At 47.2% G+C, this 18,011-nt stretch overlaps 1 protein-coding gene across 1 annotated transcript in view; it reads right to left on the reverse strand.

The window, feature by feature from the left end:
• Nucleotides 1–12,951, reverse strand: part of PI4K2A (phosphatidylinositol 4-kinase type 2 alpha) — a 28,446-nt gene extending 15,495 nt beyond the window's left edge. Inside the window, exons 1-2 of the mRNA XM_055118857.1 lie at nucleotides 12,441–12,951; nucleotides 682–882 (exon numbers count right to left, since the gene is read on the reverse strand). Coding sequence (XP_054974832.1) covers nucleotides 682–882; nucleotides 12,441–12,887 — 648 coding nt within the window. The 5' untranslated portion in view covers nucleotides 12,888–12,951. The remainder of the gene's footprint in view (nucleotides 1–681; nucleotides 883–12,440) is intronic.
• Nucleotides 12,952–18,011: the final 5,060 nt, after the last annotated feature.

The raw sequence follows: 18,011 nt of genomic DNA on the forward strand, positions 1-18,011 counted from the left end.
TAGGTACTGGGAATGAGAAAACATTTCACAATAGTCCCTCATTTCTACAAACTTTAGCTATAAAAGTTGGCTTCTGGCTTCGAGTTTGGTGGCAAAGAAACAGGCTAAAGTGCTGGAGTGATAGTACAGTGAGGAGGGTGTTGGCTCTGCACATGGCTGACCTGTTCGATCCCCAACATCCCATATGGATCCCCAAGCACCACCAGAAGTAACCCCTGAGCATCACCAGGTGTGGCCCTAAAACCAAATCAAATAATAAAGCAGCAGACTGAACATCCACAACAATCTTTTTTTTTTCCCAGTATATATTTCTAATATATACTGGGAAACAAAAAAACAGGTCTGAAGGGATGCGCTCATCTGCTGTCTAATTCTTTGCCCAAAGCCTGTAGCCTAAAACTGAGGAAACGTCAAGCTGGGAGTGGGAGGCATGTCCCTCAGGAGTGGACGGATGGACCTCCACCGCCTAAAAACCATCCCCCTGAAATCACTTGCAAACAATAATCACATTTGTTACTCTGCGATCCAGACCTAGAGCTCTCATTAGATTGTCCGAGCTCACGAACAGACACACAATGCCCACCCTCAAGCCACATCAACAGCCCCAACTGGACCTAATGCTCCCACAGACACACCTCAGGACTCTGGCTCCAGGAAGGGTGCTGGAGATGGGACACTGACCTTTGTGCGGGGGACAATGTTGAGTTCCAGTTTCTGATCCACCAGGCTGGCCCCCGCCTCTGAGAGGTAGCCCTGGTTGAGAACAAGGCAGTCCCGGCCGAAGCAGCAGGGACAGCACAGCTTCTGCAGCCACTTGGTCCACTTAGGATTAAGGTGCCCATAGGGCTCTTCATTCTTGGGCTTGAAGACGCCAATGATCTTCTACACAGACAAAAGACAAACAGGATGTTGAAGGCAAGTTGGCGAGAGAAACCCAGAGCCCAGGTCAGCAGGAATCCAGGCAGCAATGTCAGGGCACAGGCAGACTATCACCACTGGCATTCAGACGCAGGCGGCCCCCAGCTTGGAAAGGGACCCCCTGGAAGAGAGGGCATCAGGCAGGTCAGGTACAACAGGAACGTAACCCCATCAAACCTCGGCCCCCAAGGTCCATACGTGCTCTTGTTCTGCACTACAGGTTATTTTCAACTGAGGTGACCGACAGAGGACAACAGGGCAGGTGAGTTCCTGACAGCCCAGCCACCTGGGGATGTGGGTTTTGACTCCTTCCGGGTCAACAGAACTCCACAGCTGTGCTTCCACTGCCTGACCCCAGAGGTTAGGATAGAAAGCACCAGGAACCTGTGGCCTAGCGGTATGCTAATTTCCTGGTGGGAACTGTCTCTGGGGTAGAAGTGCAAGAGGCAAAAGTGCAGGGAGACACAGTAACTAGCCAGATGTCCTTGCTTTTGCTGCAACTGGGGAACCAGCCCTTTCTAAAGGGATTTCTTAACCAGCTGCCTCCCTGCACAGTGTCCTTTGCCACCTCTCTGATTGCACTAGAGATCAACCGCCCCTCTGCCTGGATTAGGTGAGAGGTCCAGGGCCCCAAAACAGTGGCCACCATATCTGTGCCTCCTGCACCCACAAGTGCTGGAATGTCCTCCCCTGTCCCATCTGACTCCACCACTCCCTGATACAAACTTCAAAAACGCCCAATCGTACCACATCACCAATGCTATTTCGCAGTTTCATGCCACAGGAGTAAACAGCGAGAAGCCCCAACCAAGAAGCACAGTGAGGTCCTGGCCCTATTTAGCCATGGAGGAATGGAGGACATGGAGCTGTGGTGTCCCCAGCGCGGGGTCCCCTCTGGCCACTGGGAGCACCACCTGAGCCCACTGAACACTGCAGCTGGTCAGGAGAAGTTTTACTTATGTCTGAATCAGAGGTCACTGTGCCCAGACCAACACTCATACATTTAGAAAGGAACTTGGGACTTATTTCTACATTGGACCTGTTTGAGGCCTCCTGACAACATAGCTAGTGGCCCCCAGGTCAAAAGCTCCTTGGGGGACCTTTGCATTTGTTTTCCATGAATTCAGCTTGGAATGGTATATAGTCACCAGTTATGGGATGGTATGATCTCAAGATTTTGGTGGTTTGGGTTTGGCATTAGCCTGTGGGTATGTTCAACTTTCCTCTTGAAGATAATTCATAGGAAGGCAGGCCAGTGTGGTTCTTTTTTAATACCTGGAAGATACTGATCTCCTGCACCCCCACGCTATGGTCTCTGACATTCACTATGAGAACTCCAGATAAACATAGACCTCTTGCAAATTCCCCAAGTAGAAAAAACTAGTCGAGCCCCACAAACGAAGCTTATTTTGTGAAGCCACCTTGACATGGGTCAGTTCATGTTTGTGAAAGTGAAGCACCTGAGCCGGGTGTTAATGGTGTGCACTGGCCAATGTCTGTTCCCAGGCAGACTGACTGCGGGCCACTCACCCTGAGCCTCATCCCGGTTGGGATGAGGTTGGTCTGTACTATGAACCTACAGAACCGTCTTTCTTAGGGCTACTTAATCAACCTTGACAAAGAAAAAAGAAATCAACAGAAAGGATATTAGGCATTACGGAACAAGGGTCAGAAATAACTCCGCCTGGGACCAGAGACAGAACGGGTAGCGAGGGAGTTTACTGTACAGCGGGAGGGGTGTCTGCATGTGGCCAACCAGGACTCAGCCCCTGATAGCCCCTGTGCTCCTGAGCACCAACAGGAGTGATCCCTGAGTACAGAGTCAGGAGGAAGCCCTGAGCAGTGCTGGGTGTGGTCCAAAAACAAGCAAACAAAATAATTTCATCTATGGTGATTTCCTCTTTCATCCTTAGTTTTGCTATCACAGTACTGTTAAAAACACACCTACCTTAAAACGAGTTTACAAATGGCACACTTTCCTGCTGAGACCAGCTGCCTCTGAAGGTTCCCTCCCCAGCTGCCTCTGAAGGTTCCCTCCCCAGCTGCTGCCCTGGCTCTCGACCTCAGGGTCTGCTCTGATTGATCTCATTCTCTCCAGGCTGCATAATGGCCATTTCAAAGGAAGAAAAGTAAATATGCTGTCCAAGTGATTCATCTTCATATCATATGACTCTCGCTCACCCCACAGCCAACTCGAGTGTGGCTGGGTCATAAGACACTTTTCTGTGGGTGTCACATCCTGAAGGCAAGGTCACAGCAGAAAACACACATCCATCAGCCTTCATTAAGTAAGCGTTCGTAACAGAAATTGGCTAGGTGCTTGTCTCCAACAACTGGCCAATGTTGGGGCCAGTTCTTTGGGGAAGGCAGGCAAGGATTTGAGAGGGCAAGAGAAATACAAACAGACCTCTCTCCTCTCTCCAAAAAGTTCTTAGAGTCAAATTCACTTATTCACACTAAACATTAAATGCATATATCCATATCACAGTCTTCAGAATGACATTCTGAAGATTAGCTACCGCCCTAAGTTAGTGATCTTCCTGTCTCTGCTCCCAGGGACACTGAACCACACAGCAAAGACAGCACTGAGAGAAGGACCGAGGGGTACATTACAGATCTGCTAAACCGCAGGACAACTTAGGGATTGAACATCCCAGAACCAACCAACTGGCCAATGGAGGTCAACAGAGTTCTGCCAGTTGGTCCCCAAAGAAAGGGAGAGGAGACCACGACATTCCTAATTCTAGCAAGGACTGAAAAAGACCAAGTAGAGACAAACTCTATTTAAAGAAAGTGGAACTTATAGGCCAAGACTGACACCAAGCATCATTTTACACCGACCTTCTCTTTCCACAATAAGGAAAGCAGGAAGAATTTCACCAACTCTAAGAGCATTGGGAATCATCTCTGTACAAAAGGATTTCATTAAACAGTAATGCCGGGGGCTGGAGCAATAGCACAGCGGGTAGGGTGTTTGCCTTGCACGCGGCCGACCTGGATTCAATTCCCAGCATCCCATATGGTCCCCTGAACACCTCCAGGGGTGATTCCTGAGTGCAGAGCCAGGAGTAACCCCTGTGCATCGCTGGGTGTGACCCAAAAACCAAAAACAACAACAACAACAACAACAAAAAACACCAGTAATGCCGAATGCAAGAATGGTAGGATGGGAAGGATGGCAGAGAAGGACACGTAGAGAGAAAGGAATACAGTTATTTTCAGGCCTTCACATGTCTCCAGGGCCTCCAGTTCAGTTAACATTTGCTCAGGACTGAAGAGCTAGTTCTATGAATTGATGGAGGAGGCCCAAGTTTGGTCCTGGACACTGCCTGAGCATCACCAGGAACAACCCCTAAGCACAGAGCTGACACATGGATGGGTATGGCCCATTAAATATACAAAAAAAAAAAAAAAACACAAAAACCCCAAAACACAACTACTTGGTACCTAGTCCATGTCGGTATTCAGTGGGGTAACCACATAAGATACATAAAACTGCCTTTGGCCTCATTTGTAACGTTCATGTCATATGACTGTGCTACTGAATCATAACACTCTCCTTCCTCATAGAAACTGACTTAAAGCCACTCAAATTAGAAAACACCCACCAGTATTTGGTTGAGAAGATGACTACTGCCTATTCTTCCCAACAACCTCTGGCTCCATTAATGCATGTATATGACCTTTATTATATTTAAGGAAAAGCTCCTGTGTGAGGTGAATGACAGACTAAGCCTCTTTTAACAAAGCGGGTAAAGTGCAGGCAGCTAAAATAACAGCAGTCCATAAAGCTGGAACTGAAAACAGACTCTGCACAGAGACGCAAGAGGACCCAGTGGGCTGGAGTCAGGACCCAAACCCACTTCCCGGAACCTGGAGCCCAAGGTTTCCGGAGCCTGAAACCCCACAGAGGAGAGGACGGAGCCAAGCTGAAGCTAACGCTCAAGCACATCACTCATACCAGAAACCAAAATACACAGAAATAATAACCCCCTCACACACACTCACACCTTTTTTAACCTTTTGGGCTAAACCTGAAGGAATTGGGGAGCTATATTACCCGCTGCAGGATATTGAACCTGAGCCTCCCACACACAAAGGATGAATTCAGCCCATTGAGAAAACCACTGCAGGCCCAGAAAGGAGTCCTAATACAAGCTGGGTTTGTTTTCTTTCTTTTCTTTGCTTTTCTTCCTTCCTTCCTTCCTTCCTTCCTTCCTTCCTTCCTTCCTTCCTTCCTTCCTTCCTTCCTTCCTTCCTTCCTTCCTTCCTTCCTTCCTTCCTTTCTCTCTTTCTTTTCCTTCCTTCTCTTCCTTCCTTCCTTCCTTCCTTCCTTCCTTCCTTCCTTCCTTCCTTCCTTCCTTTCTTTTTTTTTTTGCTTTTTGGGTCACACCCGGCAATGCACAGGGGTCATTCCTTTTTTTTTTTTTAATCTCTAAGAATATACTTTATTGTAAACCTGTACATAGTTTTAATGGTGGTCATATTTCCTTCAGTTATTTGTGTAGTTTTGAAATCAAATTAATAATAGATTAACATATATAGTATCATCTTATATCTTGTGTCTAGAGACATTGAATTTTTTATTTTTTTTTATTTTTTTATTTTTTTTTTTTGCTTTTTGGGTCACACCTGGCGATGCACAGGGGTTACTCCTGGCTATGCACTCAGGAATCACCCCTGGCCGTGCTCAGGGGACCATATGGGATGCTGGGATTTGAACCCGGGTCGGCCGCGTGCAAGGCAAACACCCTACCCGCTGTGCTATCTCTCCAGCCCCGACATTGAATTTTTTAGTATTTTATTTTATTTTTTTTTATTTTTATTTTTTTTTCAAGGCTTCCATCTTTTTTTTTTTTTTTAGTTTCCTTTGGGGTATTTTTTTTTTAATTTATTTATATTTAATTAGAGAATCACCGTGAGGGTACAGTTACAGATTTATACACTTTTGTGCTTATACTTCCCTCATACAAAGTTCGGGAACCCATCCCTTCATCAGTGCCCATTCTCCACCACCCGTAAACCCAGCGTCCCTCCCACCCTCCCCAATCCCATTTCCCACCCACCCCACCCTGCCACTGTGGCGGGGCATTCCACAGGGGTCATTCCTGGCTCATGCACTCAGGAATTACCCCTGGCGGTGCTCAGGGGACCATATGGGATGCTGGGATTCGAACCCGGGTCGGCCGCGTGCAAGGCAAACGCCCTCCCCGCTGTGCTATCACTCCAGCCCCGCTTCCTTTCTTTTTAAGTTAAATGAACATGAACTAGTCAGCTCTCAGTCTGTTGGTTTTTCTTCTTCTGCATGTGTGTTAGAGACAGAACCGGATGCCACAAATATGCAATTATCTTTATCTCCAGTCCCTCAAAATACCTTGAGGTATCGTATATGGAGGTTGCTTATGTGGATGAACTATTCTTTTTCTGCATTTGAAATAAAAATGAAATGTTAGGGGCTGAAGCGATAGCATAGCGGGTAGGGCATTTGCCTTGCACTCGGCCACCCCGGGTTCGAATCCCAGCATCCCATATGGTCCCCTGAGAACTGCCAAGGGTAATTCTTGAGTGCAGAGCCAGGAGTAACCCCTGTGCATTGCCGGGTGTGACCCAAAACCAAAAAAAAAAAAAATGTTAAAACTACATATTCTTCTAATAATTAAAGTTAAAAATGTTAACTGAAGTAACATGTTTTTAAAAGAGATACTCATTTTAAAAAGCATTTTGAGTGAGGCTGACATCATTTGGGGAGGCAAGCTGGCAGTCTGGAGGGCACACAGTGGGGAGGGGGTCACAGCTAGCATCACTGGTGGGGGGGCAGGCACACTCTGAGACTGCCCCTGTGCAATCCTGGACACTTCCCTGCAGAGCTTGCAGAACCACGCAGCGCTGGGCATTGAACCTGGCCTCCCCAAGGGCTCAAGCCACGTCTCCGGCCCAAGTCTGGCCGTTTTCTGTTTCTGCAAATCTCTTTAGCATCTTGCTTACTACAAGAAGACAGCTTCACATCTTCTGTAGTACTTAATTAAGGGAAGGTGATTTCATACGTCTTACAGAATTTGGAAATCTCCACTGTACACTTGTATGGAAATTAAGACTAAAAATAGTAAACAAAATATTTTTAAATTATGGAAGTGATTTTGACCTACAGCCACCGCGGGATCCCTGGGCCTCACTGTGAGAACTCTGCATGCTGGACTGGAGTTTACAGGGAACAGAAGCCCTTTACTTGGCTAGTTGGGAAGTGAAACCTTATTTACAGTTAACTCAGAGAGGAATGGTTACCCTAAATATGAGACAGATCCAAACAGAATGAATCAGATTCAGCCTGTATTCATTTTTCCATCTACTGCCCCTGGCCCAAGAGCCTCATCCATTACAACTGTAGTCAGGATGTCTTCTTAGAACGGATGGCAGGTGAGGCTTACAACCTCAAGAACTACTTTCAGAGCTGATATTCAAACTTCACTGCCTCTTAACATGGTATCGTTGTTAGTTTGGGGGCCACATCTGCAAGTGCTCAGAGCTAATCCTGGCTCTGGGTTAAATTCCTGATAGTGCTCAGGGGACCACTGTGGGGTACTAGGGATCAAACCTGGCTCAGCCCTACCTGTTGTGCTATCTCTGGTCCCCACTTTAATTAAAAAAAAAGTTGGGGGGCCAGAGCAATAGCATAGCAGGTAGGGCGTTTGCCTTGCATGCGGCCGACCCGGGTTCGATCCCCGGCATCCCATATGGTCCCCCAAGCACCGCCAGGAGTAATTCCTGAGTGCAAAGCCAGGAGTAACCCCTGAGCATCGCTGGGTGTGACCCAAAAAGCAAAAAAAAAAAAAAAAAGTTGGGGCTGGAGCAATAGCACAGTGGGTAGGGCGTTTGCCTTACACACGGCCGACCCGGGTTCGATTCCCAGCATCCCACATGGTCCCCTGAGCACCGCCAGGGGTAATTCCTGAGGGCAAAGCCAGGAGTAACCCCTGAGCATCGCTGGGTGTGACCCAAAAAGAAAAAAAAAAAATATTCTGAGAGTCTTTAATTATCACTGTGGCTCTCAGTCAAGTGCCAAGACCTAAGCATTTCTCAGGTGGCTGAAAGGTGCACATTCAATATTATAATTTTACATGTGAAAAATGGAAAGGCCTTCCCAGTGGTTTAGACTATCTGCTTTATAGGCATATGACCACAAATTCAAATCCCTGGTGACCCACGCATGCCAGGCACAATCTTGGTAGCTCGGCTCTCTGCATCCTGGCTACTCATGATTTTTTTTTAACTGCACAAAATGCACCACATGACCCTAAGCTGAGTTACCACAGCCGTAACTCGTGTGCGAGCCCAGAGTGCGTGAGCCCCACGCACCGCAGTTCTGTGCAAGCAACGGACATGCTGTTCCCTGTCACACCAACAACCACAAAGGAGAGGGAGAGGTAGAAAAGGATAAAAAATTAAAATAGGCTGAAGACAAAGTGCAGGGGCCAAGGCTTATGCCTTTGCATGCAGCTGACCCCAGTTCGATCCCTGGCACCACATGGTTGAATGAGCATCACTGGGTGCAGCTCTGGAGGCCCAGGGTACTGCCACATGGAGCGCTAGGGCCCCTTAATCACCACCACTGGGGTGATCTGGGCAATCCCCAGGCTCTGCAGAGCCCAAGCAGCACTGTATCTTTCAGTCCTCACACCGAACCAGCCAGGTTGATAGAAAATCACCTGTAGGAGTAGGATGAGCACTGCTTGGGAGTCCCAGCCCCCCCCCCAAAAAAAAGAAAAGGAAGAAATTTTTGGGAAAATACTATACCATATTTATGACAAACTCCTGATGAGTAAAGTTACTTTTAATGTTTGTTTATGTCTTTTCTTTTTTTTTTTTTTTTTTTTTTTGCTTTTTGGGTCACACCCAGCGATGCTCAGGAATTACTCCTGGCGATGCTTGGGGGACCATATGGGATGCCGGGGATCGAACCCAGGTCGGCCACCTGCAAGGCAAACGCCCTACCCGCTGTGCTATCACTCCGGCCCTGTTTATGTCTTTTCTGGATAAAATATTTTTAAATGGTTCAGAGCTACTGATAGGTCAAATTCCTAGAACATGTGTACCATGTCTGGTTGCCTGTATGATTTTAAAGCCAATATCAATTAGCCTTATCTAATGAATTACTTTTTTATTTCTGTTTTCGTTTTTGGGCCACACCTGGCAATGCCTAGGATTTTCTCTTGGCTCTGTATTTAGGAATCAAACTGGAAATGGTCACGGGCAAGGAAGTGCCTCAGTCCCTATTCTATCTCTCTGGCCCCTAAATTACTAGGCCTAAAGGTTAAAGAAGCATTTTCTCATACGTAAACTGCCTTTACTGCAGTTGGTGCCATGCATCCAAAGAATGTCTAATCAAGAGATCAGTCAGCACAACTTTAAAGAGAACACTGACCTCTCACTAGGCACCAGCAAACAGGCCTAGGCTGTATTATCTCACTTAATCCTCTTAAGCCAGGGACTCTACAATTCTATGATTCTTGGCAACAAATCATCTGGCTAATTATTAGTTTCGCACAATAGAAAATGCTCAGAAACCCCCTTCACACGTGACTCAGCACAAGAGCGCCCTGAAGCCCAGGAATGTAAGTGAGGCAGGTAAGATGAGCGTGTGCCACCGAGACTGCCAGTCCAGCATTTTCCGTCTTACTGCTCTGGAACAGTGTATGGAGCTCACTTGTTCACTCAGAGAACCATTCTAAATTGGGAACAGAATGATTAACAGGGCTATTAACTTCAGAACCTTTCTCAGAAGGTTTAGACCCCAAAGTTACTGTAGAAACTTCCAGTTGGCCAGATCTTCGATCCCTCTTCCTTGGACACAAAACCCAGAGTTGCAGGTGGTGAGACAGAAATGACAGCTACCATCCATGCTTTGGCTAAACTGGACCACTGGTTAAGGAGAAGGCGAGGGCATACTCTCCCTCCCTCTCATCTCCAAACTGGCTGAAAAGCATCTGCTGTTTAAGCAGCAGGAGCCATGTAAGATCACAAAGCGGAAGCCTCATGCTAAGGGGTTGGTTGGTCAGCAGGAAGGATGATGCTTCCAGCCCAGATCAGGTGAAACGCTGTGTCAGCCCTGAGCATCCTATAGACTTCTTTTATAGGATCTGACTCCTATGAATTTTTAGTCATTATTTTTAAATCTGGGGTGGGGAACTGCTCCTGGCAGTGTGGGGGTAACAGGTGCTCGAGGGATCAAGGGATCAAACCCTCTCCTTCCACATGCAAAGCATGCGTTCCAGTCCTCTGAGCTCCCGACCCTACATTAAATTTTCTGTCACATAGCAAATTTAATTCTTTTTTTTTTTTTTTTTTGCTCTTTGGGTCACACCCAGCGATGCACAAGGGTCACTCCTGGCTCTGCACTCAGGAATCACCCCTGGTGGTGCTCAGGGGACCATATGGGATGCTGGGATTCGAACCCGGGTCGGCCGAGTGCAAGGCAAACGCCCTACCCGCTGTGCTATCGCTCCAGCCCCCAGCAAATTTAATTCTAACCACTGTGGAAGCTGAAAAGAGAAACCAGAAATTCAGCAGTGACTGACACAGAGTGTGCAGAGCAGAGCGGTGAGGGGCTTGAACCAGAGCAAGAGCCAGATCTTCTTGGTTTAAATCCTATCTCACTCGCCGTGGGACACGGGGCACTATCATCTACAGGGCCAATAATATTACCTGCCTCCAAAGGCGACATGAACTGAAGTGAACGACTGAGAAGATATATCTGGCGTGTAGTAAGTGTCACCCAAGTATTGGCAAAGCAAAATAAGCAAAGGTATTTGCAGCAGGGCCGCCGCAACATTTAGGAAGTAGGTCTCTTCTCTAAACCACATTTTCCTCAGGGGCGACAAGAGGGTCACATTTGTAAGCTTTGTCAGAGCATATATGATTTGACTTCCCTTTTAAGAAAGGACAGTGGCCATGAAGGTTTAGAGATGGGGAGCCTGCCGCCCACCAAAAACCGGCCCACAGCCCCCACCTGTGTCCTCTGCACTGAGGTGGAACATTTCACCTATGCAGAAGAACTGAGAGGTCATATTACTGCCACCTGTCCTGGACGTAGATCTCGTCTCAGCTGACCTGACACACTTACAGCCAATTGCAACAGCGTCATGAAATAAAAACAAAAACCTCTCCTCTATTCCTTACCTATCAAAGACCAATCCCAGAGCCTTCTGAAGTCAGCCGAGAGGCTAACGTACCCCAACTCATAGCTCAGATCTCATTCGGATTCAATATATAACACAAACACAGACACAAAAGAAATCATCTTGCTCAACGGACAGTTTGGGCCACACCAGAGATGTTCAGGGTTTATTCCTGGCTCTATACTCACGAATCACTCCTGGCAATGCTAGAGGGGCCATATGGGATGCCGGGGATTGAGTCCTGGTTGACCGCATGCAAGGCGAACACTCAACCCAACCCGTTGTCCTATCTCAGGCCCCAAACTTAGCCATCTCTTTTTGTTTACTTTTGGGCTACACCCGCTGATTCCTGGCTATATATATACTCAGGGATCCCTCTGAGCAGGCTCACAGGACCATAGGAGGTGTAGGGGATGGAACCCAGGCAGGCCCCATGCAAGACAAGTGCCCTATTCAATGTACTTTCCCGTGGGCCCCAAGTTACCTGCCGTTCTTTATTCTGAAAGAGATCCCAGGTGAGCCTTCAATTTAACTCGCTGCTGCCTTATTTAAGGGATCTGGAAATCCAGCGCTCTGAAACCTTTCCCCAGTTCCGTTTCTGTTAGCTGAGTGGACAGCAGCATTGCTTAGATTGCTCTGCCTTTGTTAAAAGGATAAAGGTCACCTCCTGGCTGCCCTGGTCACTTCATGCCTCATCCTTAGGCGAAGAGAAACATGGGCAAGCCCTTTCTTTGCCTTAGCAGAAACACTGCGTATATGTCCCGGGGAGAGAAATGAAAGTAAAGGGCTATTGACAGGCTCGGGCTCCCCAAATTCCACATTCTAAGCAGAAGCATAAATTAAAAACAAAACAAAAAAAAGGTGGGGGGGAGAGGATTTGAACAATTTCCCAGAAGTGAGCAATAACCGAGACAGCTGAGCTGGTGAGTCCACCCACTGGATCACCAACCCAGGGTGGCTGGAGACATCCCTGCGAAACACAGTTACGCCGGGGAGGGGGGGTCCTGCGAGCCCTAGGGGGTCACTGTCCTCATCCATCCTCAACTGACAAGACACTGATCGGGTCCATTAAAATAAAAAAAAAGAGGTGGGCGAGGTCCAAAGTTCCATGCATAGGTCAGCGGCAGCGGCAGCCCGTTTCGGGCCCAGGAAGCTGCCGGGAAGCCGGCTTCTCCCCCCCCCCGCCCTCCCCGCGCACGGGGCGCCCCGTCTCGGCTCCCCACTCCCCGCCCCCACCCCGCACCACCCCCGTCGGCGCCGCTTCCGCTTTCCCCCTTCCGCCGGCGGCCGGCCGTCCAGCAGGTCGTGATTTACTCCTCCAGTGCGCCGCGCCCCGCGCCCCGCACTCACCCCCTGCGGGTTCTTGACGAAGTAGCTGCCGCTGGAGCCCTGGTAGATGCGCTCGGGGAAGATGCCGCGCTCGATGGCCGTCTCGGCCTGCCGCACCACCGCCTCGAACTCGGGGTCCTCGGGGAACTCGTTCCGCTCGCGGTGGGCCTGCGCGGCGTGCGCCGCCGCCGCCGCCTGCGCCGCCAGGGCCTGGGCCTGCGCCGCCACCACCTGGGCCTGGCCCTGCGCCGCCGCGCCCCGGGCCCGGTCCAGCAGCGGCTGCCGCTCCCGGTCGTGGCCCGGCGAGCCCGGAGGGGACGGAGCCGGGCCGGCCGCCGCCGCCGCCGCCGCCGCCACTCGCACGGCGCCCCCCGGCACCTGCGGGAAGTGGCTGCCGGAGCCCGACGGGAAGGTGTAGTCCGGGGGTTGGGCCCGCTCGGGGGACACCAGGGGACTCGTCTCGTCCATCCCTTTAGGCCGCCGGCTCCCGGACCCGGCGCGCTCCACACAGCTGCGCTCACGGTCGCGACCAATCCGAGACGCCCCCGAACTCGGCCCGGCCAATCAGGCGGCGGTACCTTCGCGGGCCACGCCCCTCCCGGTCCTGTTTACTCGGCGACGCGGAGGCGCGACCCCTCGCGCGCGAGCCGGGAGCCAATCGAACCCGCTCCGACGCCGGCGCGTCTCGCAGTGTGCGCATGCTCCGGGAGCCGGCCCCGGCGCAGACACGCCCTCCGCCCCCGCGAGCCCCGCCCCGAGCTCGGGCCGGCTTGCTGATTCGCAGAAAAGCGGCTCTGCCTGACAGGTCGGTCCGCTGCTGAGTGCTCCTTCCGGAGCGGCTGGGAGATTGGCGAGAGCTGCATCTGTGTATTTATTGAGCACCTACTGGGTTTTGAGTGCTGGAGAGACAGCAATGAAGAAATAAGAGTCTTTGCTCTATTGAAGTGAAAAAAAAGTTTGTTTTACAAAAATGTCCAATCCTTGGCAGGGCCCGAGAGATGACTCAAAGGACTGAGTGCATGCTTTGTAAGCAGAGACCCAGGTTCGATCCGGGCAGTGCCTAGTCTCCTGAGCACTGCCAGGAGAGATTCCTGAGCACCTCCAGGTCTGCCCCCACTTCCCACCGAAAGAATTCCAGACCACGAAGCCAGAGAAATACATACGACAGAGGTGAAAGCGCTTGCCTTGCATCCTGCCTAGACCTGGTTGAAATCACCTGCACCAAGTAAAGTCCACCAAAACCTCCAGGGGTCACTCCTGAGCACAGCGCGTGGCATAGCACCGTCCTTTCCCCACCCCCACCCACCCCCCTGGCTCCCTCCCCACCCCTGAATTCCAGTCCTCATGGATATTACACAATGCCTGATCTGATGCTCGCTCCTTCCTTCCTTCCTTCCTTCCTTCCTTCCTTCCTTCCTTCCTTCCTTCCTTCCTTCCTTCCTTCCTTCCTTCCCTGTTTCCCTGTTCTTTCGTTTTCTAAAGCTTTCCTCTTTCTTTCTCTTCATTCTTTCCCTCCCTCTTCTTTCTTTCTTTCTTTCTTTCTTTCTTTCTTTCTTTCTTTCTTTCTTTCTTTCTTTCTTTCTTTCTTTCTTTCTTTCTTTCTTTCTTTCTTTCTCTTTCCTTCTTTCTTTCCTTCTTTCTCTCTTTCCTTCCCTTCCTTCCTTTCTTTCTTTCCTTTTTCTTTTTTTCTCTATACAGGATACTAGGACTACACTACTCAAGGTCTTGCACATGATATTACTTGAGCTAACTTACTGTTTATTTTCTGATTTTAGAAATCCATCAATGATCAACGTTATTCACCACCAGTCAGGCACGAAAGGTGCAATAGTACATTTTTTTATTAATGGAAACTAGAAGGAAAATAGAATGCCTGCCTTTAGCTGAAAACGCAGTGCTTTGAGACAGTAAAATTAAAGCGAGTCAATGAGAGCTCCACACTCTGAAATAAGAATATACAATGGGGATAGGCTGGAAAAAAATCTTCAAAGTCCCGAAGTAAGTGAGAGGAAAAGTACTATAGAATAATTCATAGAGGAAAGATCTAATTAGATGGGACAGGAGGAAATCAAGGAGAAAATCAAAAGGAAATGGAAAATGAGAGAGAATCAATTAAATTTAGTAGTTTACCTGATGCCTCATGCCCCACTTATATTGTAACAGCTCAGCACTTACAGTACTTATTTTGGACAAGTTACTTAACTTTCTAAGTCTGTTTCCTCATGTGTAATGGAATAATCATCTCTTTCTTGCTTTGTTAAAAAAAAAAGAAAATGAAGGGGCTGGAGCAATAACACTGCGGGTAGGGCATTTACCTTGCATGCGCCGGCCCAGGTTAGATTCCCAGCATCCCATATAGTCTCCTTAGCACTACCAGGAGTAACTTCTGAGTGCAGAGCCAGGAGTAAACCTGTGCATCACCAGGTGTGACAGAAAGAAAGAAAGAAAGAAAGAAAGAAAGAAAGAAAGAAAGAAAGAAAGAAAGAAAGAAAGAAAGAAAGAAAGAAAGAAAGAAAGAAAGAAAGAAAGAAAGAAAGAAAGAAAGAAAGAAAGAAAGAAAGAAAGAAAGAAAGAAAGAAAGAAAGAAGAGGAAGGAAGGAAGGAAGGAAGGAAGGAAGGAAGGAAGGAAGGAAGGAAGGAAGGAAGGAAGGAAGGAAGGAAGGAAGGAAAGAAAAGAAAGAAAGAAAGAAAGGAAGGAAGGGAGAGAGAGAGAGAGAGAGGGAGGGAGGGAGGGAGGGAGGGAGAGAGAAAGAAGGAAGGAAGGAAGGGAGGGAGGGAGATGAAATAACATACACAAAAGCAACTCAGTAAATTGTAGCTTCTTAAAAAGAACACTGCTGTGTTTATTGTTGATGTTGTTTTGAGTGCTATGCTTTAAAACAGTAAGTTAGAGGCCTGGACTAAGATCATATAGAATAAGTATTTGATAATTATTTTTTCTGAAACCAAATTATTGCTAGTGCTTATTAGAAGTACCAAATTTAAAGACTTGTTTAAATTTATTACTTGTTTTTATGGGCACATCATAATCAATAATTGATTATTATTCTCTCGGAAGTCAAATTATTGGCATTGCTTACTAGAAGTACTAAAAGAACTCTTACATAATTATTTATGGGCATGTCCTAAAACATTTTGTCCAAATAAGCTATCCTAGGCATAAGCCTATAAATAGGCAGTTTAATTTCATCTTTTCATACTAGACATATATTTACTTTTCCTATCCAGATAGCAAATAATTAAATACTTGCCTCTGGTATCTCAGGTACCATAGCTACAAATATGATCTCTTGATACCATTTAATTTATTTCCTGAGTTTCAAATTATGGTCAAAGAAAGCCCCCAGATGTATAATTCTCTCTTGAATTCTAAAATTTTTTTCTAGGGAAATGCCTCAGGATTATTTGTATGTATCTTAGAACTTAATTTTCCTTTTACTGAAAAGGTCAATATATTCACTATTATCTATGGAAAGCTAGCACATACAAAATGCTAAGCATGTGCCACTGTTTTAAACATATTGCATGGATTATTTTGTATCTGGTATTACATCCTCTATGAGGTTGAAATCTGAGTAGAACTTGCACATGGTCATCAAACAACTAAGTGGCAGTGTTGGAGCCAATTGTGGGAGACTAGTTTTATGCTTTTGATACTCTGCATCTTATTAAATTTCTTTATGAAGTGTTTCTCATATTTCCCCCACATCTTTCTCTCCCCAGGGATACGATAACATTTTGACTCTTAGAGGATCTTAGCAACATTATCAGAGACTCTCATGACCTTAGCGACAGTAGTTCCTGAGTTTCTCTGTCTCCAGCCTCTGTCAGATCATTTCTGAATATGACTGCCAGATTATTTTTCTTAAAATTCTGATTTCAGAGCTGTGGAGATAGCTCAAACCACTGGAGCCCAAGCTTTGCATGTGACATACCCAGGTTGTGTTCCAGTCACTGCACTGAGCACTGATGCAGGAGGAACTCTAAGCACCCCCAGGTGCAGTCCCCAAACAAAACCCCATTGATTTCACCACTTGGTGGCTATTCCAATCAGGACACTGATTTTTATCGTGGTGAAATATACATGTTGATGTCATAAATTGAGTATATTAAATACTGGGTAGGAGAATGGGGAGATAGTATGGTGAGTAGGACGCTTGCTTTGTTCAATTCCCAGCAGCTCATAACAGGAACAATCTTTGAGCACAGAGGCATGAATAATCCCTGAGCACAGAATATGGCCCCCAAACCAATCAAATGAAACTAAACAAAAATACAATTTCCTCTTCCCATACTCACTGGTGGTACTCGGGGATAAATGAGTGACAAACACACACAAAGCAAATGTGCAGTGCTAAATGTTTACTTACCCCTGTACTTTCTCTCTGGACCCTATATAATCTGATTTTGGAATTTATGAATTTGCTGATTCAAGCCATATTTTGCAAATCATATCTTTTTAATTTTGTATCTTCCCTCACCACAAGTTGACCACATTCTCTGATCAGATAAGATATTGCTAAAACCCCATTTTTTCAACTACTGTGATTTTATCTCTACTCAACATCATACAGTTTAACATGTTTAACCACTGACTATGAGGGCTGTCTTGAATCTTTTACATCTGCTAGTCTAATCTCATTTTTTTGCTCTTTTTTGGGGGGTCACACCCGGCGATGCACAGGGGTCACTCCTGGCTCTGCACTCAGGAATTACCCCTGGCAGTGCTCAGGGGACCATATGGGATGCTGGGAATCAAACCCAGTCAGCCAAGTGCAAGGCAAACGCCCTACCCGCTGTGCTATTACTCCAGCCCCAAGTCTAATCTCATTTTACAGGCTAGGGAATTTAGTAACTTGCTTGAAGTATACTGAGTCAGTGGCAGAGACAGGCACTCTACATATAATCCAAGTCTTTCAAAACTGTTTATCAATGGGATCGGGCAGAGCGATAGCACAGCAGGTAGGGCATTTGCCTTGCACACAGCCGACCCAGATTTGATTCCTCCGTCCCTCTCGGAGAGCCCGACAAGCTACCAAGAGTAACCCACCTGCAAGACAGAGCCTGGCAAGCTACCCACCACGTATTCAATATGGCAAAAACAGCAACAAGTCTCTCAATGGAGACGTTACTGGTGCCTGCTTGAGCAAATCGATGAACAACAGGATGACAGTGCTACAGTGCTACCAGTGGGGCTGGAGATATAGTATAGTAGGTGACAGTCAACACAGGTTTCAATCCCCGCCTTACACACCTTGCAAGGTGTGACTCTTAAATGAAGAGTCTCGAATAACCCCTGACCATTGCCAGGTGTAGCCCAAAAACTTAAGTACATAAGTAAATAAAACTATTTATCAAGTCCTTGCAATGTCTCAGAAACTGTACTGAGAATTTCTGTGTTCCCTGACAAATCTTTGAAAGTCTGTATCATTTCATCAACATTTTCTACTCTACAGATTAGGAAATCTCAATTAAGAAAGTAATTTGCTTTTTCTCTTCAAATTCTCTCTTCATTTAGAGATAGCTTAACTTACCTTGGTAGTTAAATAGCAGTCATTGATTTTTCCGTATACATATATATTTTTTTACATG

This window comes from Sorex araneus, chromosome 11 (assembly GCF_027595985.1).
Source record: "Sorex araneus isolate mSorAra2 chromosome 11, mSorAra2.pri, whole genome shotgun sequence".
NCBI classification, from domain to species: domain Eukaryota; kingdom Metazoa; phylum Chordata; class Mammalia; order Eulipotyphla; family Soricidae; genus Sorex; species Sorex araneus.